Below are 27,406 nucleotides of genomic sequence, written 5' to 3' on the forward strand. Positions count from 1 at the left end.
TCCTTCAGGTGGGTCCTGCCTGTCCACATCTTGTTGCCCCTTCACCCATCGCCAACTCAAGCCACCATCACCTTTTTGCCTAAATCATTTTGTCACCTCCTACTGGCCTTCCTCCTGATACCCTTGCCACCTACAATCTACTCTCCACACAATGACCAGATCACGTCACTTCCCTGCTTCAAACTCTCCGTCACACTTAGAATAAAACCTCAACTCCTTCCGTGGCTGATGGAGCCTGGCATGCTGGGGCCCCTCTCTCTCCGGCCTCACCTCCTCCCCTTACCCTCCCTTCTGTCCTCAGCCACACTGGCCTTCTGACAGTCCTAACAAGTCCAGCTTTTCCCTTTCTTGGTGCCTTTGCCCTTGCTGCTCCCTCTGTCTGAAATCCCCTCCCCACAGACTTCACATGGCTGCCTCCTGCTCGTTGTTGAGTTCCTGGTTCAACTGCCACCTACCTAGAGAGGCCCTTCTGGGCCATTCATTCCAGGAACTATTTCTCAAATGGCTCTTTCTACCCCTCACCACTGAAAGAGGATCTCGCTTATTTATTTGTCTGCTGCTAGATTCCCAGTGCCTGGAACAGTGTCAGCAGGAACCCAGTTAAGACTTGCTGAGTGAGGGAATAGTTAGGAGCTAGAAGTCCTTTGCTGTTGTACCAGTTCTACCATTTGTGAGTTAAGCAAGCGTAAGCAAATAATGGTACCTCTCTGAGACTCAGCTTACCCTCTATGTAAAATGGGAATAATAATTCCTTTCCTTTCCTTGGGTGGGGGGAGTGTACACACTGCGAAGCCTAAAGGAGGTGGTGCAAGTGAAGACCCTCATGAGTACTTGTCTATGAACTGTGAAGTCCCCTAAACACATACAGAACCAATCCCATTTCACTACTTCCCTCACCCCTCCCACTTATCCCAAGAGGAGCTGGAAGTAAAAAGGAAATGGGGGAGGGATGACGGTAACTGGGTTTAATACCCTTGTTTCAGACCGAAAGGACCCACCGCCACTTGTACAGCAAGAACCAAGTAGGGAGCGTCTGTATAGCAGTTAAACGCCCCCAAACCTGCAGGGCTCCTGTGCGGTCCGGCAGGGAGTAAGGTGGCCCAGGCTTGCGTGCTGAGCCAGAGAGGGCTTAGGCCAGCACAGTGTCACGTGTGCGCACAGCCTTCACGGAATGCACTCACTCAGCTACAGTCACGGGCATCTGGAGTATTTATTAATGACATCTTTTTTTTTTAAGAAAAAGAAATCATGGCCCTGGCTGGTATGGCTCAGTGGATTGAGTGGGGCCTGCGACCCAAAGGGCCACCGGTTCAATTCCCAGTCAGGGCACAGGGCATATGGGCCAGGTCCCCAGTGCGGGGCGTGTGAGAGGCAACCACACATTGATGTCTCTCTCCCACTCTTTCTCCCTCCCTTCCTCTCTCCCTGAAATGAAATAAAATCTTTTTGAAAAAAGAAAAAGAAATCAGAGCAAGCACCTCTGGCACCGGTAAATGTCCTCTTAGTTGGGTCAGGACAGTTCTGTCTCCATTTTGCTAAGGTCATTAATCTTCTCTTTTAAAATGTCAGCTATAATATATATTTTTAAAAGGCATTGTCTTTTGCTTTCTAATGCTCCTTTTGTTAATCCCCTCCTGTCTCGGGGTTTTAGCTCATGTGTGTGGTTTGATCTGGGAACTGACCAGCATGCAGATCAAATCTCTACAGCAGCATGGTTCCCATCAGCCACGATATGCCTCCTTTCCAGCCAGACCCCTCCCAATGCCCCTTCCCCAAGCCATCTCCCTCCCTCTTGTGTCCTCCTGCCCGTGGGGTGCTCAGTGTGGCCTTCTGCAGGGCTTCTTCTAGGAAACTCAGATTACCACACGGAAAGGGAGGAGGGAGCGTGATGAAAACGTGGACGGGTTCTCATGAGACCCTTGTTTAGAGAGGCCTCCCAGAGCCTCTAGAATTGGTGCCTGAAGATATTCAGGTACACAGAGTAAATGTTTTCCAGTGGGGTTAGTGGTGGAGAAAGGACAGCAAATTGGGTTGGAAATCCAGAATCTCAGTTATCAGGGGCAGGCCGTCCGAGCTTCCATCTGTCGCCCAACTTTCATCTCATGGCCTCTCACAAGAGGTTGCACAGTCCCTGCTGGCATACCTCGAGTGACATGGAGCTCACTACCTCTCTAAGCATTTCTTTCCCACTCTACCTGTGCTTTAGGGTCATCCACCTAAGTCTCACAGAGCAGATAAAACATTTGAGGGCATCCTCTGGGAATTCTAAGGGCAAAATAATTGCCATGGGGACTGTCAAGTCCCAGGAACTCATTACATTGACGAGAGGACGAACGTGAACATAGGGTATTCGTTCAATGGGGACACAGAGGGAGCATTCCTGCCATGAGTGGTTACTTCTGGGGCTCCGTGCATTTCCTCTGAATCTTCCCTGATGCTAAGCCCTCCTCTGAGCCCAGTGCTCACCAGTCCTCCCTCCCGTGGTCCTCACTGGGATGCTGTGGGGTGGGCATCTCTGGGCCTGTCTCTGCTCCTTCATCTTGCTCCCCAATTCCCCTGGTACCATTTCTCTTCTCTACCGAAGGTGCGGGCATGGTTTTCACTCACAGTAGTTCCCAACAGCATGGTATACAGCAAGCACCCCCTTACCTGCAGTGTTGCTTTCCAAGGTTTCTGTTAGCCCTAGTCAGTGCATTCCAAAAAATACTAAATGTAAAATTCCAAATATAAACAATTCATAAGCTTTAAATTGTGTGCCGTTCTGAGTAGCATGATGAAATCTTGACCGATCTGCCTGGGATGTGACTCATCCCTTTGCCCAGCATATCCCTGCTGTGTGAGCACGGATGTGCCGGATGCGACAGAGTCCTTCGTTCATGCTCATCCACGGAGCCCAGGGAATTTCCTCATCCCCAGAAAATGGTAGCTCCCTGTATGTGTCGTAGTGATAGCCACCATGAGTTGAAACTCCAGTCCATGAGTTGGGGCCAGAGAGTATGTTACCTACAATCTGTCATCTAGTCCTCACAATGGCCAGCACATGGGTGTGACTGGGAGGCTCCGAGAGGTCAGACGTGTTCTTCGACCACACACGGCTGTGTCAGAAACCTCACGGCTGCACTCTCACCACGGGTGCACTTGGGGTTCCCATCGCACCCAACAGGAGGCATCCCTCACCCCCGTTCTGGATCTAGCATATGCAACCCACAGCGGCGAGGCCACGCCACTGGGAGGACTTCTGTCGGAGGGGGGACTGACCCGTCCTTTCACCACTGTGACCACAGAATGCAGCCCACGGCGGGTTCCGAACAGTGTCGTAGCTGGGGTGTCATTTTGGGTCTCCCTGCTCCAAAGCCTGTGCTCTCTACACAGAATTCCTCTGTCTCTTCCCCACAGTAAGCAGCAGGTAACCCAGTGTTGGCTCATGGTTTTGACTCATCCCTGCGAGGGCAGATGCCCCTTGTGTTTGGTGGGGCTCTTGGTCTTTGGGGAGCACCTCACTTGTCTGCCCAGGTGGCTGCGGTCCTGCTCCCTCCTGCCGAGTGGCAACCTGCAGGTGGTGGATGTGCCCTGGGCCACGTGCAGATCTAGGAAAGCAGAGGCAGGTTGGCTTTCAAGTCCAGAGGGGAGGGCAGAAGACAGGGCCTTGCCCCCTGCAAACAGCAGTTGGTCTTCCCTGGTTGCCACTGGGACTGGCCTGGCACCGTGGGGCATGCTGGGCTGGAATGGCAGGGCCGTGTCTGCAGGGAGAAGGAAATCTGGAATGGGGCAGAGCTGAATCAGGACATGCCCCAGGATGAGAGAAAAACAGAGAGTAGTTCAGAGGAAAGCCAAGGAGGAAGATGCAGGAGGGCTTTGGGCCGCTGGGCCTGTAGGGGCAGGGGCTCCACAGTGGACACTCTGGTGTACTGCCCAGAAGCCCCGTCAAGATGGAGCTTCATTCCCCTAGGGTTGCTGGCTGCTCACGGCTCAGAGCCAAGGCCGTCCCCAAGGGGGTCCTCCCCTCACCAACAGCGCATGAAGGGAAGGCCCTGCTCCCATGCTCCAACCAGGGTTTCTCTGCATGGCAGCCCCACTCTAGAGCTCTCTGTGGGACTGGTTGAGGCCTTTGTCATGGCCACCTCCCTGCTCAGCTTCTCCCTGGCCTGGCCTGCTCCCCTCCTACAGCTCAGCTTCTCCCTGTGGTGTCCTGTTCCCTCCTTTCCCACTGAACATTTCCCGGGAAGCCTCCTCATATCAATCTCCATCTCAGAGCCTGCTTTCCAGGAGCAGCAGAAGCCCAGTGGGGAGAGGCAGAGAGTGGTATGGGATCATACACATAGTGGTTTTGGCCCAAGATGAGATGGTGGGAGCCCCAACTGGGAAGCTTCAAATTGTGGGGAGTGGCAGGAGGATCCTGGGGACCCTTGGGGGAGGAGGCTGGGCCAGGGAAGGCAGGCAGGGGAGGAGAGACCACAAAGGCACCCACGAGATACCTGGAGAGAGGGTTGTCATGGCTTCCTGAACTAGAGAGAAGGTTAGTTTCTCTGAGAGTTGGGACAGGATGAGATGGACTCAAGTTTACTGTGAAGCTGTCTGCCCATGACCGTGAATGAGTACTTAAATTTTTCAAAGCATGTGTTCACTTAGCTTTGGAAGATTATTGACATTTATGTCACTTTATGGCTCAGACTGCTGCTCGAACAGAAGCTTACTACATTGCTGACAGCAGGCTGTACACACATGGAAACTCCACACAGCCAGCGGAGACTCTCAGGCCCGGCTCTGTGCCTGGTGTAAAGGCATTCTGTGCTTGAGGAAGTGCCCGACTCAGGCTGCATGGGAGTCAGAGGGGCGGCTTCATGGCGTGTGGGAGAGGAGGCCTTCCTGAGAGAGGGCAGGATGCCCTAATGGGGAAACACTGTGTACTGCCCTTGGGGCAGCTTGGTTGTGGGGCCAGAGGGCTAGGACATGCTGTTGGGCAGGACTTGGGCTGGCCAGAGCTTCCATGAAGGGAAGCATCCACTCTGACAGTGTCCATGGCACTGGGGACAGATTGCAGTACCAGGGACAAGGGTACGTCTAGAGCCTTGTAAGTACTTTCATATGAGTTATCTTACCTACTATCACAGTCGTTCTGGGAGGGCGGCAGGGCCAGGAGCCAGCTAAACTCTCCCATTCTCATAGAGCAGTGCCTCCTGGCCAAGGTCCGATGGTGAGATCAGGATCAGAACCCAGGGCCACTGTCTTCCTGTCCAGCCTTTTCCCATGGCACCGTGACACCACTCACACAGAGCAGCTCTTTGGGCCGCCCGTTTTGGAGAACTCCACTATGATCATAGGACCATGTGTGTGTCACTGCAGACCCATGTGGACCTGAGCACAGTCGTGCAGAGAAAGTGAGGGCTCATGCTGGTGAAAGTGGGGAGAGAGCAACCGCCCTGGGGAGCAGCCAGCACCACCTAGGTGGGACTGCTGACATCTGCAAATCTCACGATCCAGCAGTTTAATTCCTGGACATGCAACACAAATTCTGAGCAGGTCCATAAGGACTGAGGACAAGGACATTCATGACAGGGTTCCTTGTGTGGGGGGTGGGGTGGGGTGAGTAGGTGGGTGGCAGGGTATGTGGGTTTCCGTCAATGTGGGTGAGGCCAGGGAGACTGTGGCAGAGCACACCACAGAGTAAGGGCAGCAGTTTTGTGTGTGCATAACAGTGGGGATGGACCTTGAAAACACAGTGCTGAATGAAGGCACACGAGAATATTCTAAGAGTTACTCAAATCAAAACACATATACACAAAACAATGTCATTCTGAAAGAACACGAAGCTGAACAGAAAGCAGGCTGTAATGAATGTGTACTGGGGGATGGGAGTGAGATACGGTGATAAATGGGAATGAATAAATATGACAAGAGCAGGTCCTGCCTGGGAGCGGTGGTGGATGGGTCAGGGGTTGAGGAGGGTTGCGCCCTTAACCTGCTATGCCTGAGGTTACAAATAATGGTGAGAATGAGACAGAGGGAAAAGGAGAGAAGTGCTGGGACCTTCTGGCTTCACCCACATCCCATACCAGACAGCAGACCAGCCCAAGCACCCAGGGGACACCACTCCCTCACTCTGTGGCCCCTGCACTGGGCCCAGCCTGAGCGGGTCCTGGAGGACATGCAAAGGGGACACCGGCAAGGTCTCTGCCCTTAAGGAGCTCACAAACCATGAAGACGGTGAGGTCAATGTGCAAATAGCCACACAGCAGGGCAGCCTACAAGCAAGCGTCTGGGCTTAGGGAGATGCTACCAACAATTTAATGTGCCCCAGATGGCTGTCATTTTAAAAGAATGTTTTAAGCCCTGGCTGGCGTAGCTCAGTGGATTGAACACAGGCTGCGAACCAAAGTGTCGCAGGTTCGATTCCCAGTCAGGGTACATGCCTGGGTTGCAGGTCATGACCCCCAGCAACCACACATTGTCATTTCTCTCTTTCTCCCTTCCTTCCCTCTCTAAAAATAAATAAATAAAATCCTTTAAAAAATGTTCCTCAGGTAAAGATATTTTTTTAAAAAAGAATGTTTTAAACACAGACAACAGCATGGCGATCACCAGAAGGAAAGGGGGTAGGTGAGGTGGGCGGGGGGTAAAGAGGGAATGAATGGTGATGGAAGGAGACTTGACTTGGGGCTGGTGAATATACAATAAACATACAGATGATATAGCATTGTACACCTGAACCCTATACAATTTTATTGACCAATTCAATTAAAAAAAGAATGCTTTAAACAAACTCATAGACACAGACAGCAGTATGGTGGTTACCACAGAGGAAGAGGGTGGGGGAAGGTGAAGAGAGTGAAGGGGTCAAGTACATGGTGACGGAAGGAGACCAGACTTTAGGTGCTGAGCCCACAGTGGAGTACACAGATGATGTATTAGAGTGTACACATGAAACTTACGTTATTAACCAATGTTACCTTGATGAACTTCATTTTTAAAAAGAGCATTTTAGGTAATAATTTTAAGAATTCCCTTGTATCTGTGTAACTATTTCTCAGCTTCCCAAGCCCTTATGCTCTCTTTTCTGGGAAGTTTCCCACACTCCTTTGAGGGAACCCTTGTTCCCTGTCCACAAATCGGGAAGGGGTGACCTTGCTTGTCCAAGACTGCCCAAGCAGGGAGGGCAGAACGTGGATTCAACACCAGGCCTCTGTCTTAGAGGTGCATGGTTCTCTCTGCCACACACCCTGCTCTCTCAGAAATCTCTGCTGGCCCTGCCCAACTCCCATCCAGCCCAGTCTCTGGGCTTCTCATACTGAGCCAGGAGGCCAAGTCTTAGAATGAGCAGAAGCTTGGCCTTTAATAAAAGTGGGTGTCGGGTCACAGCTGCACTTGCTCCCTTAACCCACAAACTCCTGGCATGCTCCAGGTTGGGGGCCGCTGAGCCAGCATGCCACTCTTTGGCTTGGTAAGATGCTCTGAAGGGGATGCAGTAGTTTGGTTTTGAAACATACAAGAATAAATCTCATTTACAAGCCCGTGAGCTTTCCAAAGGCCATTATTATTTGTGTACACACAAAAGACGATGGTTCAAAAACGAAAGCAGAGTCTGGAGATGCTATTATTAGGTCTCTTTTATTTAGAGAACTAGGGCATCCGTAGTGAAAGTTGAAAACCCAGAGCCTACTTAGCCAGGACTGTTTTCTTATGGGTGATGGTAACCAAGGCCAACCGTGAGCTGTAAAGTGGCTGGGGTGATACTTACCTGCAATAGGGAGAAGGTGGGTGGCTAAAATTTTACAGCATTTATTGTTTATCATAAAAATAATTAATATTCATTATGGAAAATATAGAAGTAAATACGGGTGAAGATAAAAAGCACCTTAATCCTAATCCTGCTACCCAGAAATGTTCTCTTTTCAGACTCCTGCTCTATTCACTCCCACAGGCATGTGCTCCACAGTGGAAGTTTCCAAAGGCAAATTAAACAGCACAATCAATGCTGTTTGCACTGCACTGATTCCAACAGGATCCCTGTCAGGAACCGGCCTTGCAGGAGCTGTCAGAAGGCTGCTCTCGGTAAAGCACAGGAACACACGGTGGCTTTGTTGGTCTGATGGAATTTCCTGTTGAGTTATTTTGTTTTTTACTGTGGAGCTGTAAGGCCAAGGCCACTGGTGACAGACAAGGAAAAAAGCTCCTGCATTGGTGATCTCAAAAGTAAACAAACAGATTTTGTTTGACTTTTGCTCATTTTGATCAACCAGTTTATTTTTTCCCCTTGCAATAAAAGACACTCATAGCTATAGAAACACTTTAATTACTGAAATTACTGCAGAAAAAAAATGCCTTTGCTATTTTGAGTCTAAAATGCTCCTGCATTTTATCCACTTTTTTCCCATTGAAATAACTGGGTTTTTAAAAACATGGTATTTGAAACACACTTTTTAAAAGAGATTAATAAAACATAGCAAAGCAGGCTCTCTCTGTTTATATGTACATATATGTATATATACACATAATACATATATGTATATACACAAAATAGATGTGATTTTCAAAATAAAATTAGGAACATATTGCATATATAATCTATATTTCCCATTCTTTACTTAATAGCATATTATAAGCATCTCCCAATAACTGAATATTCTTTGGGAATATGATTTTTTCCCATGATATGGATATAACATAATTTATCCTCTCCCCTATTCAACATTTTAGGTTGGCCCAGGTTTTTTTCATTATAAAAAATGCTGTGACAAACAACGACTCTCTGTCACTATTTCTCATTATTTTCTTACAATAAATTAGGATTGTAATGCCCTTTGTGAGGTATTCATTAGTATTATTGACAGTGTGCATAAATCCCTTGATGCAATGCTTGGTATGCTGCAGGAACTCAACAACTGGCAGTTATAAATAGGAAGTCAAGAGCCTAAGAAAACAGGCCAATTCCATCAGAGCTGAGAGCGCAGGGAGGAAAGTGAGCGGACAGTCTGGGGTGAAGAGAGGGGAAAGGGTGGGGTGTTGTTGCTCCCAGGAGTGGCAGGGCCTGCTGATACCCAGACTAAATCAATTCTCTCGTTGCGAACCCCAGGGAACACTGCCGGCCTGCTCCCGCCTCCCTCTGAGGACCAGTGGAGAGGACGCGCTCTCCCTGGTCCTCAGAGACCGGCTCAGTCAGCGGCCTCGCGCAGGCAGGGAGGCTGAGTGACGCTGAGCACACTGGTGATTCGGAGCCCTCGTGTAACGGAAAACTGGGGTCACAGCACAAACAACAGAAATCACTGTGTTCTCCACGATTCTTTATTAGCTATTCTCACTCACAGTGAAAAGAAAAAAGTAAATGAAATTGAAAGACAGTAAGATGGAAAATCCAACAACATTTCTTCCCCAAGGACTTCAACTGGGCTCCACAAAATAGACCCCAGGGGCTTCCTGTTTGCAGTTCACTTATAGGAGAACTCATTTAAAGAAGAACTTTAAAAAATATATCCTCATTTTTTCGAAGGTGCAGGTCTGACGTGGTGCAAGGAGGAAGTCGGGAGCATAATTTCTTCAGACGGAGACTGGAATGCTTACAAGACTAAGGGCGGCCCGTCAGAGCCACACAGTCACACTCGCGCACAGCTGGGCTCCTCTTCGGAAGGAGTCTTCCCGGTCAGGACAATTCTATTGTATGTCCTTGGGGGTGGCCCACCTCTGTTCTTTGATGACAGATTTGATTTCCGAGCACAGCCTGGTCACCTGGAGCTGCTTGGATGAATAAGGGATAGTGAGGTTGTGTGGTGCAGCTGGGAGGTAAGACCTGTGAAGGCGGCAGTAATGAGGCCAGCTTGGTGATGAGGGCCACAGCCGGCAAAGTGGCGGCGATCTTCCCGCCTGCAGCAGGCAACCTGAGCATCATGGGGGTGAGCACGGCCTCCTGGGTGCACATGTGGAAGGGCGGCCTTTGCTGGGATGTTTAACATCTGGGCCGGCTGTTAAAACCCTGGCTCACTGGTTCGGAGCTCACTGGGAGCTGCAGAAGTTCTGTTTGTTCTTTCTCTCTAAATGGAAGCCTATCAGCTTAAAACAAATTTATGTTTGGTCCAAGAAAGGCCAGTTCTTAAAAAAATTTGCGTTCTTTGGGGGCTAAAGTCAAAGGGCATGGTTTTCTTTCCTTTCTTCTCTCTGAACACCTACTTCCTAGCCCACAGGGAAATGTCTCTGAGCTCGCCTTTCACGATGCCTGTCCCCCTGGAGGGAAAAGTCCCCAAGCACCAGCAATGTGCAGGCCAGTCATCACTGGGTGGCCTCAGGGCAGTGACCCACACGGTGGGAGAGCTGCAGCACCTGATCACAAAGGGTCCCTGCAGTGTCTCTCAAGGGTTCAGACACCACCTGGGGGCCTCAGAGGTGCCCCTTCCTTGTCTTCCCCCAGATCCAGAGACCTGAGGGCCCACGGGCAAGAATGTACCTAGTCTTCTGGGATAGGGGTGTTGCAGTTCCCGTGGTAGATCCTGATGTGGCCCTCGCACCGGAAGTAGGCCTCGAACACATCACTGTAGCCGTGGTCCCTCCACCAGGTGCAAAGCTGCCGGTTCCAGGTACAGTCCAGCACGTGGAAGAGCTCAGGATGCTCCATGCCGATCATGGTAAAGAAGTCCTGGTCCCCGAGGTGGCCTCGGAAGTGGTACTTGTCGGCCAGCTGCTGCACCTGTGCTGGTTCCAGCAGGCGGCTGTACAGTGGGGACTGGCGCATGGCCTCCAGGTTCAGCAGCATCACCCCACTGTTGAAGCCAGGTAGCCCCTCCGGGGGTGGGTCCCCAACCCGGGTCTTGGGGTTCTCGTGGCGGAACTGCCAGAATGTGTGCCTAGGAAGGGGAAAGAGAGCAGACTTAGCCCGGTTTGTGGGGTCAAACAGTTTGCCAGCCCTATTCCCCTGGGTCTCACAAGCACCCCGGAGGTGGATACAATTTTAGCCCACAGCTATGAAAACGGAGACATGCTGAGATTCGGAATCCGATACCATTACCACAGGCAAGTGGCAGAGCTGGGATCTGGACCCTAGTCTCCAAGCCTCATGTTCTTCCCACATCCTCTGCTACCTACCACAGGATGACCTCAGCATCATTACTCACATGTGCAGACTCAGGATGCACCAGCCCTGCACTAGGTCACTACACCCCCATGAGATGGGTGCTCTGTGAGATGACAGCCACTTCACAGCTGAGGAAACTGACGCATAGGGAGGCTCCGTAACTTGCCCAGAGACATAGGACCGGTAAGCAGCCAAAGCAGGGACTAAACCCAGGCACCTGGCTCCAGAGTCCACTGTAACAATCCAGTGGAACTTTCTACCCTCTGGTCTTTGTGATCTTGAAAAGGAGAGGAGAGGAGAGGAGAGAAGGGAGGGGAAACAATTCTGAAGGTGATCTGGTAAAGGCACAGGATGCTACACGCAGCCTGAAACAAAATTTTCTGCCTTAGAACAAGCCTCATCCATTAAGACCCCAAGCTTAGCACTCCTATCATGTTGGGCAGTGGTTAGAGGCTTGAAACGGCTCAGGATTCACAACTATGCGTCAGGTACAAATCAGCAGCCACTTTAGAGGGACTGTCACTTCAATTTCAACTTCTCTCAAGGTGGATTAGAAGTCCAGTCTAGACCTCCAGTTCATGGAATGTTAACCCTGGGGGGAGCCTTCTAGGTCCTCTACCCAAACACTTCCACTCGGAGAAGCGAAGGCACGGATTCAGAGCCTCCCCAGGGTGACATGTTAGAGCACTGGCTGTTCTGTTCTCCAGCCTCTGCAACGTCAGGCCCCTGTGTGCTGCAGAGGGCGAGCAGTGGGAGGGGCAGAGTCTGGGGCCCCACATCCACAGAGACACACTCAGCGGAGGGGTCAGAGACTTGGAGCAAGGACAGAGGGCCCTTTGTCATGGGCAAGGTCAGGAGAGGGGCAGGACAGTGTTCTGCGTCAGACTATATCTCACCTATTTTTACCTGCTTCACCCCTTCCCTAGAGAACCTCAGGGTGGGGAGTGCATCCTGGCAAAACCAGCTCTGCTGCCAGCCTGGAAGTGCCAGTCCCTGGCCTCCCCCAGCCATGGTTCCCCCCAGCAGTCACAGGACAGGATCTGTGAGGTGAAGTGTATAGACCCGTGAAAGGAGAACCAGAGACCTGGCCCAGGTGGGCCACGCAGACCCTTTTCCTGCTCTACCACGTTTCTGAGTTTGGGGCTGGAGAGACCTTCCTTGAGGTCTTGAATATCACAAAGGGCGCCGACAGTGATCCTGGCGAGGGGAAAGCATTCCCTTTGGACATTCCCACACGTGGGACACACAGGCTCGTTGTTTGAGCTTGGCCATGACTGGACTATGACTGCAGCAGTCCTCTGGCGCCTGCTTAGTGATAAAAACTTTGGCAAAAATAAGCTTCCCAAGCCAACTGAGATGCTGGAGTGTTTCTGGCAGCAAAGGCCTGCACTGATGGGATCGCAGAGGGGTCGCAATGCGCTTTGGCAACTCTTTGTTCACCTTACCCTATTTCTTCCATGTGGTTAATATCAGTGCCCAGTTGCAAACCCACTAAAATTCTGCCAAACAGACCTGGGCCACCACAACACAGGTACATTGTTTGAGCTGGAACCCTCCAGCTGGGGGAGGGGTGCACCACTGCCAAGGGGCCACAGTCACCAGGAGGGGAGGACAGGGCTGCAAAGACAGCAGTGGAGAGGCAGAGCGGTGCCTGGGGAACCCCTGGACACCTCATAAGCCATTGAGCCCACCATGCTCGTGTACTTCCCCCAGGTTTCTCCTTCCTTCCCAGAGAACCAGGTGGTGGGAGGTATGGGGTTGAGTCAGCCTCTCCGGGGTCTGTGCAGTCTCCCAGGACCACCACCGCCTGCTTCTCGTTTGTCCACTACCTCGCACAGTGCCCGAATGGCAGGGTCCCAGAGACAAAAAAGTGACTTGACGAGGAATGACAAAAGGTCAGTGCCGCTCAGGCTACGTGACCTTCAATGCTGGCTGGAATCAGGGGCAGAAAAATGTCAGGACGCAAAGTTGCAGCTGCACAGAGAAGACCTGCAGTCCCCCCCCCCACGCCCCCCCCCCCCCACCCCCCCCCCCCCCCCCCACCCCCCCCCCGTCCCGCTAAAGAGGGCTCTCAGAGCTCTGCTAGAGAGGGTGCTCAGAAGGGTTTCTACTGTAGAGCAAGCTGGGGAGCAGAGAGGTGCTGCAGCCACAGGCACTCTTACCAACTTCAGCAGAGAGGCTCCCCAGATCTGCTCCGCCTATGCAAGTGTGGCCTGACACTGGACTCAGCAGGCCCAGGAGACAGAGGACAGAACATCCTTCCAGGCAGACACCATAACCCAGGTGCTTCTTTGGGAACGTGGTGCCTGCCACCACCACTCAGTCAGGACCAAAAGGCAGTTTGTAGCAAACAGCCAGAAAGAACCAGGGCTAGGACATCTGCACACTATGATTCGTACAGCGAAGCAAAGAAAGGACGGCAAATTAGAAATGCTGAAGCAGAAACACAGCCTGAAAAATAAACCAATGATTCTCTAAGTACAAGATTATTTCCAGGGTGCCCTTGTTCAAAGCACTCCGACTACCCCAAGTGAACCCAGAAGAACAGAGCATCCTCTTAGAAGAATGATGGGGTTCTCTGGCCACCATGTCAGCTGGTTCCTGTGGAGGAAATTCAACAGCCTTGAGGCAGAGAGAATGGCACAGGGAGGCGGAGGGCTTAGAGCTCCGTCAGCAGCTCTGGTCCCATGTGAAACTGCCTAACGAGGGGGCCCGTTCATTTCTCACCTCCCTGGAAAGGTGAGAGTGGCAGAGCCCTCCTACTTTCCCTCGGCTCCTTCTCTCGTGATGCCTTTGAATAGGGAGGGGACAGAGGTCCTCAATGTGCCAGGGGCAAGGTCCCAACTCGAATCCAGGCCTTCTGATCGTGAGGTCTCTTTCATCTTTGCCTCACATTCCACGGGCTAATGTTCCAAGGAGCAGTATTTAGATTTCAAACTTTTTTTCTGAATTTTGCTGGCACATCCTGAGGCCAGGGACACTTGGGGACCAGGCCATCAGATCATGCCACTGCCGCTGGCACTTGAATTCACTTCAATTCAGGGGTCAGACTCCAGAGCCACCTGGAGCAGGTCGGAGAGTGCCCAGACCTTCGCCTTCCTCACAGGGCCCGGAGCTGCCATGTACAGGTCTGGCAGAAGCAACGCCTGAGTGTGGTCGGTAGGGTAATAATATGGGTGTAGCAATCTATAGTTTTAATTTGAACATGTCACCTAAAATGTCATACGGTGCACTTGAGTGTGATATTGTTATGTTACAGAATTACATACTTATGATTTTCTAATAAAATATTTTGTAATAAAAAGGGGGGTTGTTTGAGCCGGGCCCTGCATATTCACAGGGCCCTGGCCTGGCACACGCTGAGGCTACAGGAGGCCTTTGTGTGAATACCGTATCTGGTTCTGAGTCCTGGAGCTTCCAGAAGCTTCTCTGATTAACTGCCTATACTCACACCCTAGTGGTGTCACCCTGCCTATCTGGATTTGGTCCTGTGCAGGGATTTGTCCCATCCTCCATGGCCACCTGGAGACTGACACTAGAGGGGGTAAGGTTTCTTCCCCTTTAGAAATAGCTTCAGCCCTGGCTGGCGTAGCTCAGTGGATTGAGCTCGGGCTGTGAACCAAAGTGCTGCAGGTTCGATTCCCAGTCAGGGTACATGCCTGGGTTGCAGGCCATGACACCCAGCAACCACACATTGATGTTTCTCTCTCTCTCTTTCTCTCTCTCTCTCTCTTTCTCCTTCCCTTCCCTCTCTAAAAAATAAATAAATAAAATCTTAAAAAAAAAAGAAAAAAAAGAAATAGCTTCAACTGTGAAACAAGCCCCATGCAGGTGATGGTCCCTCATAAACACTAAGTCTACCCAGAAGTTAAGGGGCTTATTGGGAAAATACAAACGAGAAACCCCCCAAGCCCATTCTTCCAGTTAGGAATGGTAAGTTTTCTAAATGTTTCACATAGAGCATGTCCTAATTAATAATCATAAAAAAAAGACTATTAAAAACCAGCAAACTAGTTTTCATGAAGAAAACCCGCTGGAAGGAGTATTTGAAATAATTTTGGAAAGCAAAGTCATTTCCTCAGGTCTTCCCCTGATGACCATTGCCAAGGTCACTCGAACAAGTCTCCCAACCAGAGACCCAGGCCAGGAATCTAAAGCCCACTTTCTCCAGAAAAGAACATTCACTGCCGCGAATAATCCTTTTCTCCTCCCACAGCCCCAGATCAGAGGCCCTTCACCCTCCCTGTCTCTTTGTGATTTTTCTCTCCCGGGTTGGCTTTCCTCAGCTCCCAAGGCTCAGAGTTTTCCGCTCTCTTCTAAGAGGGAAGAAGTAAGGGTGGGGATACACACCGAGGCTGGGCAGCTGCACAAGTTTCCCCAACAGACTTCTAGAAGCCTGTGCTGACTCAGGCTGAGTTCAAGCTATAGGCTCTCCGGCAGAGAAGGCTGTTTTAGGCCTGAGATTTAGGAAGACAGCCTCATATGCAGCACACACCTCGCCGTGGGCTCCGCTCCAGAGCGTCTGTCTGAGTTCAGTGCGAAGTCTCTAACGAGCAGGCAAGGCTGGGCCTCCTCCTGGAGGAAGCGCGCATGCCTGCACGCCCTCTAATCAGCGAAGGCGGAGTCAGGAAACGAGCTTCCCTTCTGCCCTTGCTTGCGTACCAGCCCTGGGCAGCTCTTGTTTGACTTGGAAGGGAACCCGTTTTCCAGCCCTTCGAGAGGAAAGGCTAGAAATGAAGAGCGATGCTTGGCGGCAGGCCAGCGTCCCATCCACCCCAGGGCCTGTGAGGTGACCTGGGGACAGTTCTGGGTGACATGGGGCTGGTTTCAGAGCAATGACTGAGTCATGGTCCCGCTGGGGGCTGAGGCTGAAGTTCTGCTGACTCTTCAGTGCTTTGGGGAACCACTGCCCTGTGGTGTCAAAGTGGAGAAGGCGTGGGCTGCCTGGAGTTCCCAGGCTGCCACAAAGCTACAGAATGTTCCAAGAATCAAAACTGACCCTTATTGCCGCGGCTGGTGTGGCTCAGTTGGTTGGAGTGTCACCCTGTAACTGAAAGGGGGTAGGTTCTATTCCTGTCAGGGCACATATAGAGGATGTGGGTTGGATTCCCCAGCCCAGACACGTATGGGAGGCAACTGACTGATGCTTCTCTCTCACACTGGTGTTCTTCCCTCTCTAGAAGCAATGAAAAAAAAATGTCCTTGGGTGAGGATAAAAAACAAAAACCAAAAAACTGACCCTTATTAGGATCTCTTACTTGCAAGGCCTGAAGCTCTGCTGGACAGAGAGGGTAAGAAACATTCCCAAAGTCACACAGGGTATTAGTGGCAGGACCACGAGGAACCTCTCATAGAACCATAGCTTACCAGCCTAAAGACACTTACAGAATCATAGTCCATGCTCCCATCTTGCAGAAGGGAAAGCTGAGGCTCAGAAACTACCCTGCCCATAGCCCCACTGTGGAGAGGGCAACCCCAAGATCACAGGTCTGTGGTGTGTGCTTTCCCACAAACGCCTCTGTGCAGAGAAAGCAAGTGCTCCCTCCTGCCCCAAAGCAGGCCCGGTGGCAGGTCCCACACCTCTCCGACAGTGACGGCCTCTCAGGAGGCACTGAGGTGCTTTCCAATCTGGCAGGGTTACCTTCTCCAAGCTCAGCACACCTGCTGGAAGGGGAGCTGGGCACTCAAATGACCAGCAGGGGCCTCGCTGGGGGTAACAGGAGAGAAATAAAGCAGGTGGCAGGTGTGAGCTCTCCTTGTTTGCAGAACCTCATGAGAAACCTGTGTTATGCTTTCAAACACAAGCCCTGTTTCCAGGTCAGCAACAGAGTGTCCAAACCATGACCGGCCCAGAACAGGAAGGGGAGGGCAAACGGGGTCTGAGGCAGGGCCTTCTGCTTCACCAGCTGAGAGGGCATGGGGCAGACGGGAGGCGGTCCTCGGTGCAGGACCCGAGCTGTCTGGCAGGGCAGGGGAGGGCTGCCATTCCGACATCCAACAGAGACCCCAGGAAAGGCAGACTGCAGGGGTCACCTTGAGGCCCTCCTCCCCACCCCTCCGATCCAGAAGGGGCAGCATCAGGACCTCCTGCCTGCCCCTCCCTCCCTCCCTCCCTCCCTCCCAGCACAAGGGCTATGAAAGCTCCTGCTTTGTAAACTCCTGGCATTTCTGCACAGCCCACCCCAGCCAGAGACAGTGGGGGTTCATGGAAGTGAGATGACCTGAGGAAGGTCCCGGGAAGTGGGGGAGGGAGAAAAGAATTCAGAGCCGGGCATACGTTTCCAAAGTCTGGGCTTTTCTAAACTGTGCCACGTGGGAGGGAGCCTTTGGCTCGGGAGACAGGTCATGACAGCGCACTGGGGTGGCCTCCACGTGAGCCAAGCTTTCTAGAGAGCTGACTGTCACGACCCGTCCAGTGGGCTATTCATTTTTGCTTGCCAGACTGAGCTCTCCACATTAGTTTTCTAGGGCTCCATGACACGGCACCACAAATTGGGCGCCTTAACAGCATAAATGTATTCCCTCACAGTTCTGGGAGCTGAAAGTCTGAGGTCAAGGTGCCAGCAGGGCTGGCTGCTTCTGCGGGCTGCGAGGGACAGTCACTGTACACCTTCCCCAAGCTCCTGGTGCTGTGTTGGCAACCCTCAGCATTCCCTGCAGAAGCAAAATCCCAATCTCTGCCTTCATCTCCACAGGGCGTGCTCCCTGTTTGGGTGTCGGTGTCCCAATAGCCCCCTTTTATAAAGACACCAGGCATGGAGTGGATTAGGGGCCCAGCCTATTCCAGTGTGGTCTCGTCTTAACTAGTGACAACTGCTACAACCCTACTTCCAAATAAGGTCACATTCTGAGGCAATAGGGGTTACGACTTCCACATATGGATGGTGGGGGCAGGGTACAATTCATCCCGTGACACTCTGCAATGATGGAGACGGAGGGAAATGTTACAGCTCATCTTCACCTGTTTCCCACTGTTGGAACTCAGAGGGCACCTGGGAGGTTCAGAACTGCTCTGGGCAAATTCCCTGGCCCCTGCTGCCCACAGTGGGCTGAGACAGACAGCTGTGACAGGCTGGGCTGCCTCTGTCCAGGAGGGTGGCAGAAGAAAGTGGGTGTCGGTGGCCGGACACACAGGCTGAAGGGAAGAGCAGAGGGATTCAGAAATGTGGGAACGGCGAGTGGAACATGCCCTCAGGAAACGAGTGGGCTAGTGAGGAGGTGAGACCTGATACACCAATAGTGGGCACGATGAGATGAAGAGGGGTTGCATCTGGAACCCAGAGGCCTGGGCTGAGGACCAGGTCTGTAAGCCACTGGGCCTCTCAGGGCCCTGGAGTGCACAGCAATGACACGGGGATGGAGATGAGACACCCTCTGTTGGAGGGGGCACAGTGGGCCTGCAGGTCCAGCTAGAGGTCTATGTGGCCCCTCCAGGTTCCCACAGCAGCAGTCACAAACTCCAGGAGCAAAATCGTGCACAGGCCCTGCCCAACGCCGTGCTGTGAGGACTGGCCCTGATTGGCACCAAGGATGCTCAGCCACAGAAGAGCCTCCCCACCCAGACTCCTCTCAGGGTGTGGTGGTTCCTCCCAGACCAGCCCTCAACCAGCGGCTTACGGAGGTTTCTGTTTTGACAGGGCTTCCTGCTTCAGGGAGTCTAGAAGAGTAAAGGTGACCCACATAGCTTGTCTGGTCCCCAAAGCCACACCAGGTACGACAAATCCATCTCTGTGAGACTGTAAACCCTGGGACAGCACTGGAATCACAGAGGGGGGACCACCCCTGTGGGCAAGGCCTCTGACCTGCCACAGGGTAGCCCTGCCAAGCTGCTGGCCCACCAAATGCCCCCAGTCTCCCCTTTCTCCACTGCCCTCTGGAAGGGCTGTCGATCAGCCTGAGGCCTGCTAGGGCCTGGCACAGCTAGAACGCAGGGCTGCGCCCTGTGCCCTCAGGATGGGTGTGGTGCCCTTCTCTAAGGCATCAGTCCCCTTCTCACACACGCAGGGAGCAGGTGCATCACCCAGCCTGTGGCTCCTCCAGCCCAGTCTGCCTGGACATCTCGGCCACGCAAGCTTCCTCCCATAGCTGCTGCCCCAGAGTTGTGCACACTGTTGGGTGGGGCTGCGGAGCTCCCCATCACTCAACCCCACAACCAGCTCTGGAGCACTGTGTGCCTGAACTGGTGTGAGCCCTGAAGGGCTTCATGGGGAGAGACTGGGAAAGAACTAAGGAGAGAGGAAGATGCATTGGAGGGTTCAACCAGACAGACGGAGCTCAGGGGGCGTGCTTACTACAGGGACGGGGGCCACTAATGGCCAAGGCAAGGCTGGGCAGAAGAAAGAGGGATGACCCAGCCAGTCTTGAACAGGTACCAGTGAAAAGAACAGCAGCAATTGGAAAAGCCCAGCAGGTCGCTGGATACAGGTCAGAGCGGGTACAACGGAATTCTGGAGAGCTCCGACATTTAGGGTTGTTAGAAGAGGAGCCAGGAAAGATGGAGGACCTAGGAGTAGCCCAGCTACCTGTCCCCACACTGACAACCTGAGTGGCCAGTATCTACATAAATGTTTTTAATTCTTTTTATTTATACTTACGCATTAAAAGTATAGCTCTAGAAAGCAATAATGATATTCCTATGCAAAATAACACCCTGGAATATAAAGTTTTGTTTCTAAATATAAATAAATAAAGAATTAAATTAAAAATTCAAACAAAATACTTTTTCCCCTGAAAGTCTGTGCCAAAAACGTGGGTGCGCATTATACACGGCAGAATACGGTATCATTGCCACGTTAACAGTGAGGGGAGTGTGGCGGTGAGATGCCAAACAGGAGCCAGCAGAAGAGCCCGCCACGAAGAGGGGAGTCCCGGGACTCACCTAAGACTGGAGGACGGACAGGAGGTTCTAGGTGGGAGCTGGAAACATTGGGAAAGCTTGGTTTGGGTGAACTCTACACCTGGGGGAGGTAGACGCAAAGCCATCTACGGAGAGAGAGGGACTGGGGTACAAATAAGGTTGAGAAAGAAAAATAGTACAGAAGGGCCCCAGGGAAATGTAATAAGGAATCAATACAAGATGAGTAAAAGGATTTGCTCCAGTATTGAGGACGTGAGTGGAGTCGGAAAACCCTGGGACTGATAACTGCAATGTGTCTTATTCATCTCCGTGTCTTCGGGGCCCAGCGTGGACATTTGATTCACAGCGGACCCTTGAGAACAGCTAAGTTTCAAATGGAAGAAGGAAAAAAGGGAGGGAGGGAGGGAGGGAGGGAGGGAAGGAGGGAGGGAGGAATAAGAGACTGTCGATCAGATGGCAGAAGTGTAGAAGCGGGGACTGCTGAATGAAGGTGGTGGGGCAATAGCTCTGAAAGGCAGTCGGGGAAGAATGTGTCCTGGGCCCTGTGAGTTGAGCCACTGGGTCTTCACTGGAGGGAACCCGGTGTCACTCATGGTGAGGACAGAGAAGGCATGGCAGAAAAGTTGGTCTCCCAGCCCAGAAATGCACATCTGTGGTGAGATGCCAGTGACAAAGGTTGGCGATGAAGGGGCCAGATGGTGACCTGATCCAGCGGTGGCCATAGCCCTCTGGACCATGTCCTTCCTAGTGCCAGCCCTGGAAGACCCCTTGGCTTCCAAGTACAAGGGCCTGTACAGCACCTCTAGGGAGCAGCTCAAACCTGGGGGCAGCCCTGGGACCCAACCAAGAGACCACAGGGCCTTGAGGCAGCAGGCTGGGCTGGTGGGGACCCACATGCCACTGGCCTGGCCTGGCCTAGGTGGCCAGGCCTCAGCTCCGCTCCACAGTCCTGCCCTTCCCCAGAAATGAGGCTGAGAGAGGGACCTTCTTCAGGTTGAAGACAAAGCCAGAGGGAGTCACCTTCAGAGTTGGCTCACTGCCCCCAACAGCCCCCTGGTACAGGGGCACACACCAGAGGGAAGTGCCCAGGACACATGCCAGTGCTTTCCGGGACAGCGAGCAGAACACGGGCGTGTGCAGTAAGGGTACTAGGGAAGGGAATGTGTGGAATTTAACCTTGTGTCAGGAATGAAGCTCAACCCATCCAGCCCCGTGCCCTTCACCCTCACAGGAGGGGGTGTCCCAACCCGGAGAGGCACCTTGGGGAGCCTATCTGGGCGCGGCTGACTGGGCACAAAGGCAACCGAGCTGCAGCAAAAAGCGCCACTTCGCAAGCCCGGAACAAGCACTGCGAGCCCTCGAGCTCCATCTGAGCTGCCCTTACCATCGTCTGCCCTGCTCACTGCCCTGCATGTTTGCGGCATGGGGCTCAGTCAAAGGTAAGACAGAGCAATCGCCACACTGACACAAACACTGAGGATCTTCCGTGTGTCAGGCACCGAGCCAGGCACCGTGGGGAGACAGCAATGGGTCAGACACAGGCCCTGCCTCTCGGGAGCCTGTCGTGGGCAGCTGCACTTCTCAGACCCAGGTGCAAGGGGCTCACCTGGGATCTTGTTACAGTGCAGATTCTTATTCAGAGGCTGCATTCGGACAAGCTGTCAGGTAATGCTGATGCTGCTTGCCCAAAGAACGTAATCCAAAGAAAAAAAAGTATGTCTATTATTTCTGTAAAGAGATGTAAAACCATAGGAGTAGCAATGGTATCATTTTATCCTGAAAATGGCCATAAAATAGGTAGCATTGCCACTTGCAAATTTTATATGAATTTTATGTTAACGCTTCCTGCACCTTCTCACTTTGTCACAGTCCTTCTGTGTGGGGTGGCGGGGAGGGGGGCCCTGGGGAAATGCTTCTGTGAAGCAGCATGTTTAACATGCCAGGAGGGAGGGCCCAGCTCTGCCACCTTCCATCCCCAGGGATTGGCAATCAGTCTGCGGTGCAGGGGACGGCGGGGCTGGGAGGCAGGTGTAGGCTAGTAGTTTCCCACGGCCAGGAAAAACATACCGCTGTGTGATGAGGTTAAGGATGTAGATTCTGGGGGCAGACAGTGAGGGTTCGAATCCTGGTCCTCTGCTTACTGCCCCGGAAAAGGTACTAATGCTGTCTGCACTTCAGGCTCCCTGTGTGGACACAGGGTTGTCGGGAGGGTGTCACGAGACAACACAGGTAAAACACCCGACACAGAGGAGGTGACGGAAGCTGCAGACACACATTGCGTTCAGTGAGAGGCAGTACGGATTCTCTGTGGTGAACACACACACTCCCCACTTTGTCTACGGTGGGCAGGGGCCCTGAACCCAGGTCACCTGGCTCTGCACACACCAACAGTGCAATCTGGGACAAGTCACTTCCCTCCCCAGGGCCTCCGTTTCTCTACCTGTTAAATGGATTAATCAGCCCTAGAATCCTTTCTTGTTCTGAGAGCCTATTTTTCTATGCCCGGGTGATCACCAAACTCCAATAATTAATGTCTCTTTAAATTAGTACCAATGTGAGTACGAAATGGATTTTTTTTCCAGTTACTTACTTTTGTTTCAAAAACCCATTTCCATGTACCCACAAAGCCCCACAATTTGTGATGAGCATTTTCGTGAGCCGCAATCCATGTGTGGGGACAACCTGGCAGAGCCCAGGTTGGATGCAGCGAGACCGCTGTGACCCTCGGGCTCACCGTGACCGTTCTGGCGGGGGCTGGTTCGTGCTCCCAGGCCTCTGAGAGTCTCATCCTTGGGCTGCGGTGATGACGCAGCGCTGGGAGCACTAAGCACAACACAGGAAAGGGACACCTGGACAGCTGTGCCTGTAACCTCCCCCACCCTGGGCTAGCCCTGAGGCAGTAGCCTCCCTCACCTGCATTTCCTTTGCTGCACACAGGCCTCCTACAACTCTGTGCTGCACCAAGGAGCAGAAAAACCCTTCTTGACTTCTTAAGCCTCTCCTTACTCCAGGGCTGCCCAGGGCCAACGCACAGGGGCAGCTGTATTAGATGTCATGTACATGAATGGAACACACCCGAGCAAGATGTGCCTGGCCTCCAGCCCACCTGAACGTGCAGCTTGCCCAGCTGCCTGGCATCCCCACACAGCTGGCTGCACTGCACGCCCTGAAGCCTCACAGCTAGCCAAGCCATTGTGCTGTCTTCACTTTTTCTCTTTTGTTAAGAAGGGGAAAAAATCCACAAGCAAACTGTCTCCTGACAGGCCAGCTTGGATCACAGTCATGCTGGGCTGGACCAAGCGGCGACATTACCAGGGCTTTAGCAGAGTCTGGTGCAGAGAATAAGCAACTCCTCAATGGTGGCCTGGAATCTCAGCTGCTCGTCTGGGCTTCAGTCCTGGGACTGAGGCTCCTTCTTGGGCTTCTGGCAGGCAGGGGGTCTCAGCAGAGACTACACACCTGCAGGGGAGAGTCTGTGCAATCCAACGGACAAGCACAGTGGGTAAGAGAGAGGCTGAGGAGTCAGGCCTGGGCTCCCTCCGGGTTGCCCCTTCTAGAGGTGGGGACTACAGCTAGTGACCTAACTCTGAGTTGTGCTCATCTGTAAAACCGAAAGAATGAGATGTTTTATTACGGCTCTCATAAGGCTTACATAAGATACTCTACGCCAAGTGCCAGGGGAGAGCCTGGCACAATTATTAATTCAAGAAATAGTTAGTGAAAACCTACCACGCTAGATACCATTCTATCTAGGCCCTGGGAGACAACACTAAGGAAGAAAGACAACTATGATTCCTGCCCTCTCGGAGCTCAGTGTCGGGAAGCGGGTGGGGCGTGTGCGGACCACACAACAAGCAGTCAGGACTCCAGGTGAGAGGGGCTGGGATGGCACAACAGCAGGGAGCTTTGAGACCCCAAAAGAGGCTCCTCACCCAGTCTTGGGGGCTTCCAGGAAGGCTTCCCGGAGAAAGTGGTACTTAAGTCCAGACATGAAGAGTTAGGCAGGTGAAGAGTGGAGGTGGCAATGAGAGAGCCCAGCATTGCTGAAGACGAGATGGGCAGTGGGCAGGGGCAGACTGGGAAGGGTCCTGTGAGGAAGGGCAGGGAGGCTGGCCTTGAGGCTAAGCGTGACAAAGGCATTAGAGCAAGGTGGCTCCTGTGTGAGGAAGGTCACTGGCTAGGGTGGCGTGGCTTGGAGGAAGCGGGGCTGGGAGAACAAGACAGGCGGGAGGCTGCTGCAGTGACCAGGGGAGCAGGGTGGTGCTGAGGGTGGGGGGGAAGTGCAGCCCCGGGAGACACTCAGCCGGCAGGGGACTGGGCCTGAGGACTGACGGATGCGGGGGACGAGGAGGGTAAGGAGCTCCAAGCTAGGGTTTCTATCTTGAGTGCTCTGGAAACGGCATACAGGGCAACAGCTACTTTAATCGTGATCCCGACTTATGCAGGGACACTGGCCAGGCCACTCACTCGTCAGGGCCTCATTCTCCCACCTGTGCAACAAGGAGGCCTTCCCAGCTCAGATATGCTGTGGCTCTGTGGTCCTTTCTCCAAACACAGGACCGGGCTGGGAAGATGGGAAAGGGGACAATGGTGAGAGGCTGGCCTGTGTGGCCCATTCGGATGCCACCTTCTTTTCAGCCAACTCGGAACGGAGCAAACCTGTCTCTCCCCTGCCCCTTCGAATTGGCGGCCACCCTGCCCTCACTTCTGGTGAGGTGCCCCAGAGCTCTTCCTCTGCCTCCCCGCCGTGTCATGCTGGTGGTCCCCTTCCATCAGGAAACGCATCCCCGAGTCCCTCCTCGGATCTGCTCTGCTCACATCTATTCTCCATACCTTCCAGACCATTCAGAATCTCTGCTGTGCCTCGGGGGCTCCGTACAAAGGCAGAAAACAATCAGAACTCCCCTCTCCCCTCTCCTCACCTAGCACTCTATTCAGGTGTCCACATAGGTGTCCCTGAGGCTGCGGAGCTGGCAGAGCACTGAAGGAGAGAAAATCCCACCCACTGCACACAGGGCCTGTCTTCCCGCTCTCTGCGGGGTGGAGCTCTGGGGCCTGGGCTTACCCAGAATGACCAACTGGGGTTTGAGTGAACGCGAAGAGTGGAATTAAAAAAAAAAACAGGTCAAAGTTGGCATTAAAATTAGCTGCTGGTCCGAGGCACTACCTGAGGGAAAGAATTGGAGCCCTCTGCAACAACAGCGGTTGTGCTGGCACCAGTGCTGGAGCCATCCTCCTCCTGGAACTGCGGGCTGTTCAGGGGCGGCCGACCCCTCCTCCTCGGGGGCTCCTGGCCGCCCTCTCTCAGCCTCTCTCCCGTGGCAGCTCAGCTGCTGGACTGCTGCCTGAGAAGAAGGACCGTGACCGGGACAACACCCAAGTAAGGAGGCTCCATCTTCACCCACCCACGCTCATGGAGGCCCTCGTCCCACAAATCCTGGGGCCTCCCAGGGCGTGGGGTTCCGAGCTGCTCTGCTCTCTGCCCCATGCACAGCCCAAGGGTTGTCTTGCTGGGGAGGCCACAATTTCTAAGTCTTGGCCTGAGGAAGAGTAAGAAAAAATCTCGGCTGTGGACACACCTTGGGAAGGAGGCAAAGGATAAAAACAAATCCTCCCAGCGGAGCGGGGAAACCAGCACTGTGCTTAAACCCGCATCCACGCCCCTGGCTGACCAGCATCCTCTACACTCCCCGCCTCCCCCCTATCAGGGCCTCCACCTCCTCAGAGTCACCTGGCTCCTTGCCCAGGAGCTACAGACACCTGCCCACATGCACATAGACCAAGAGTGGCCCCACCAGGCCTCCTTGTGGCTCGTTCTGTCCAGACACAAATGCACTGGGTTGCTGCCACAGAATGTGACTGGCTGACTCATCCCCCACACACGGTTCAGAGCCAGACACCCTGCAGGATCTTGGGAAACTTTTAGCAAGCTAAGCCCTTCAAGCTTCAGACCCGTCCTGCTCCTCGGAAGGGCATCCCAGATGTATTTGCACAAACGTCTCGCTGAGCGAGCTCTGAGCTAACCACCCGTCCAGGCAGCCGTGTCTCTGGATGTGCGGGGACCGTACAAGTGCTAGTCACGCTGTCTCCATGTCGTCTGCTCTTCCTCACGGGCAGGTACCATGCGGCTGCACCGTCAGGGGCCCTCTCTGCACAGACGTGATGCTCCCGTGCGGCTCTGCTCAGTCCGCCTCTGGGAAGGCTTCCTCAGCTAACCCTGCTCTTCCTCCACTTCCCCTCGCAGTCTCGCTCACTTAACAGCTGAGTGGTGAACAGCAGTGCTCTCCAACTTCACGTGCACCCCACAGTTGTGAGGGGCAGGATTCCACATTTCCGACAAGCCCTCAGGTGATGCGATGCTGTGGCCTAAGGTCACACTTTAGGTACCAGGGGGATAGAGGAAGAGGGAGGACTCTGAGTCAGTCGAACTGTATCCTGGTGCCAGCTCCTCCGGAACCAACCATCACACCTCAGAAGACTGCCGTGAGGATGACGTGAGGGGAGGTGATGCAGGACAGTCCCTGAAGCAGTGGCACTCACAGATGCAATTTCTCTCCCTTTTGCTTTGATTTTCTCCCTGTAATAGCAGGGAACGTGATACCTCAGAAGAGAGGTACTGCCAGAGAATAAAATAACACAGAACCCCGTGGTGCATGGCAGGTGATGGATGATGAGTTTTCCTTCCTTCTTTCTGCTGTGCGGTCCAGGGTCTAGCATATAACCTGTGCCCCATACGGTCGGTCAGGGGCAGGGAGGGCCACCTGAAGGCCTGCCTTTTAGACCAAGGGTCTCCCTCTAGCTCTGAGTGCTTGTGCACATGTTGCTGGGGGAAGGGGTCATTCAGGTCATGCTGACAGGCAATTCCTCAAGTCACTTTGGTACTTGGGTACTTGTGTATGAGCAAGGACACCTGCCAACACGTGGAAGGAGGCACAACAGAGCAAGGGCCTGCAGGTAGCAGCCAGCCTGGAGACCCCTGGCTGAGGCCCCAAGCTCTGCTGCCCCTGATCATTGGTTGAGGCACCTTTGCTGAAGGGAGCTGGATGTTCCCACTTGGCAAGTCTGATTCTCACTGAAGGTCAGCAGCTCAACAGAAGAAAGCAAGGTGCTTTTAGGAGCTACAGTAACCAGTCTGGAAAAGACCACTTATCCACACCTTCCCTTCTCTGCCCCTTCCTTAGCCTGTAGGTACTCAAGCAGCTACAGAGAGGGTCTTTCTCATTCCGAGAGAGAGGATAGGGGCTCAGGAGACCCAGCTCAATACATGATATATAGCAATGTTGTTTCTAGAATCTAAAGCAAAGGCCAGAGGAGAGTTAGACTGATGGCCAATCCATCTTCAGCAGGCGTTTATTGACAGCCAGTCTGCACTCTCACCCTCCTCGCCCCGCATACACATACTAAAGCAAACCCCCTTTCCCTTAATCAGAAAGTTATGCTCTTTCACCATACTTGTAGGGGGCACCTGCTGAGACTGGGACCACCTAGGGGAG

At 53.0% G+C, this 27,406-nt stretch overlaps 1 protein-coding gene and 1 long non-coding RNA gene across 2 annotated transcripts in view; one reads left to right on the top strand and one right to left on the bottom strand.

The window, feature by feature from the left end:
- Window positions 1-9,261: 9,261 nt before the first annotated feature.
- XXYLT1 (xyloside xylosyltransferase 1) overlaps window positions 9,262-27,406 on the bottom strand; it is a 167,091-nt gene continuing 148,946 nt past the window's right edge. The window contains exons 4-5 of the mRNA XM_045851728.1: window positions 10,433-10,829; window positions 9,262-9,726 (exon numbers count right to left, since the gene is read on the bottom strand). Of these exons, the coding sequence (XP_045707684.1) occupies window positions 10,433-10,829 (397 nt within the window). The 3' untranslated portion in view covers window positions 9,262-9,726. The remainder of the gene's footprint in view (window positions 9,727-10,432; window positions 10,830-27,406) is intronic.
- LOC123827254 lies at window positions 21,161-26,565 on the top strand. The gene is made up of 3 exons (XR_006787203.1): window positions 21,161-21,352; window positions 23,667-23,783; window positions 24,552-26,565. It is a non-coding gene; the product is annotated as an uncharacterized LOC123827254 (long non-coding RNA).

This window comes from Phyllostomus hastatus, unplaced genomic scaffold (assembly GCF_019186645.2).
Source record: "Phyllostomus hastatus isolate PE091 unplaced genomic scaffold, TTU_PhHast_1.1 phas_contig_86, whole genome shotgun sequence".
Classification (NCBI taxonomy): Eukaryota; Metazoa; Chordata; class Mammalia; order Chiroptera; family Phyllostomidae; genus Phyllostomus; species Phyllostomus hastatus.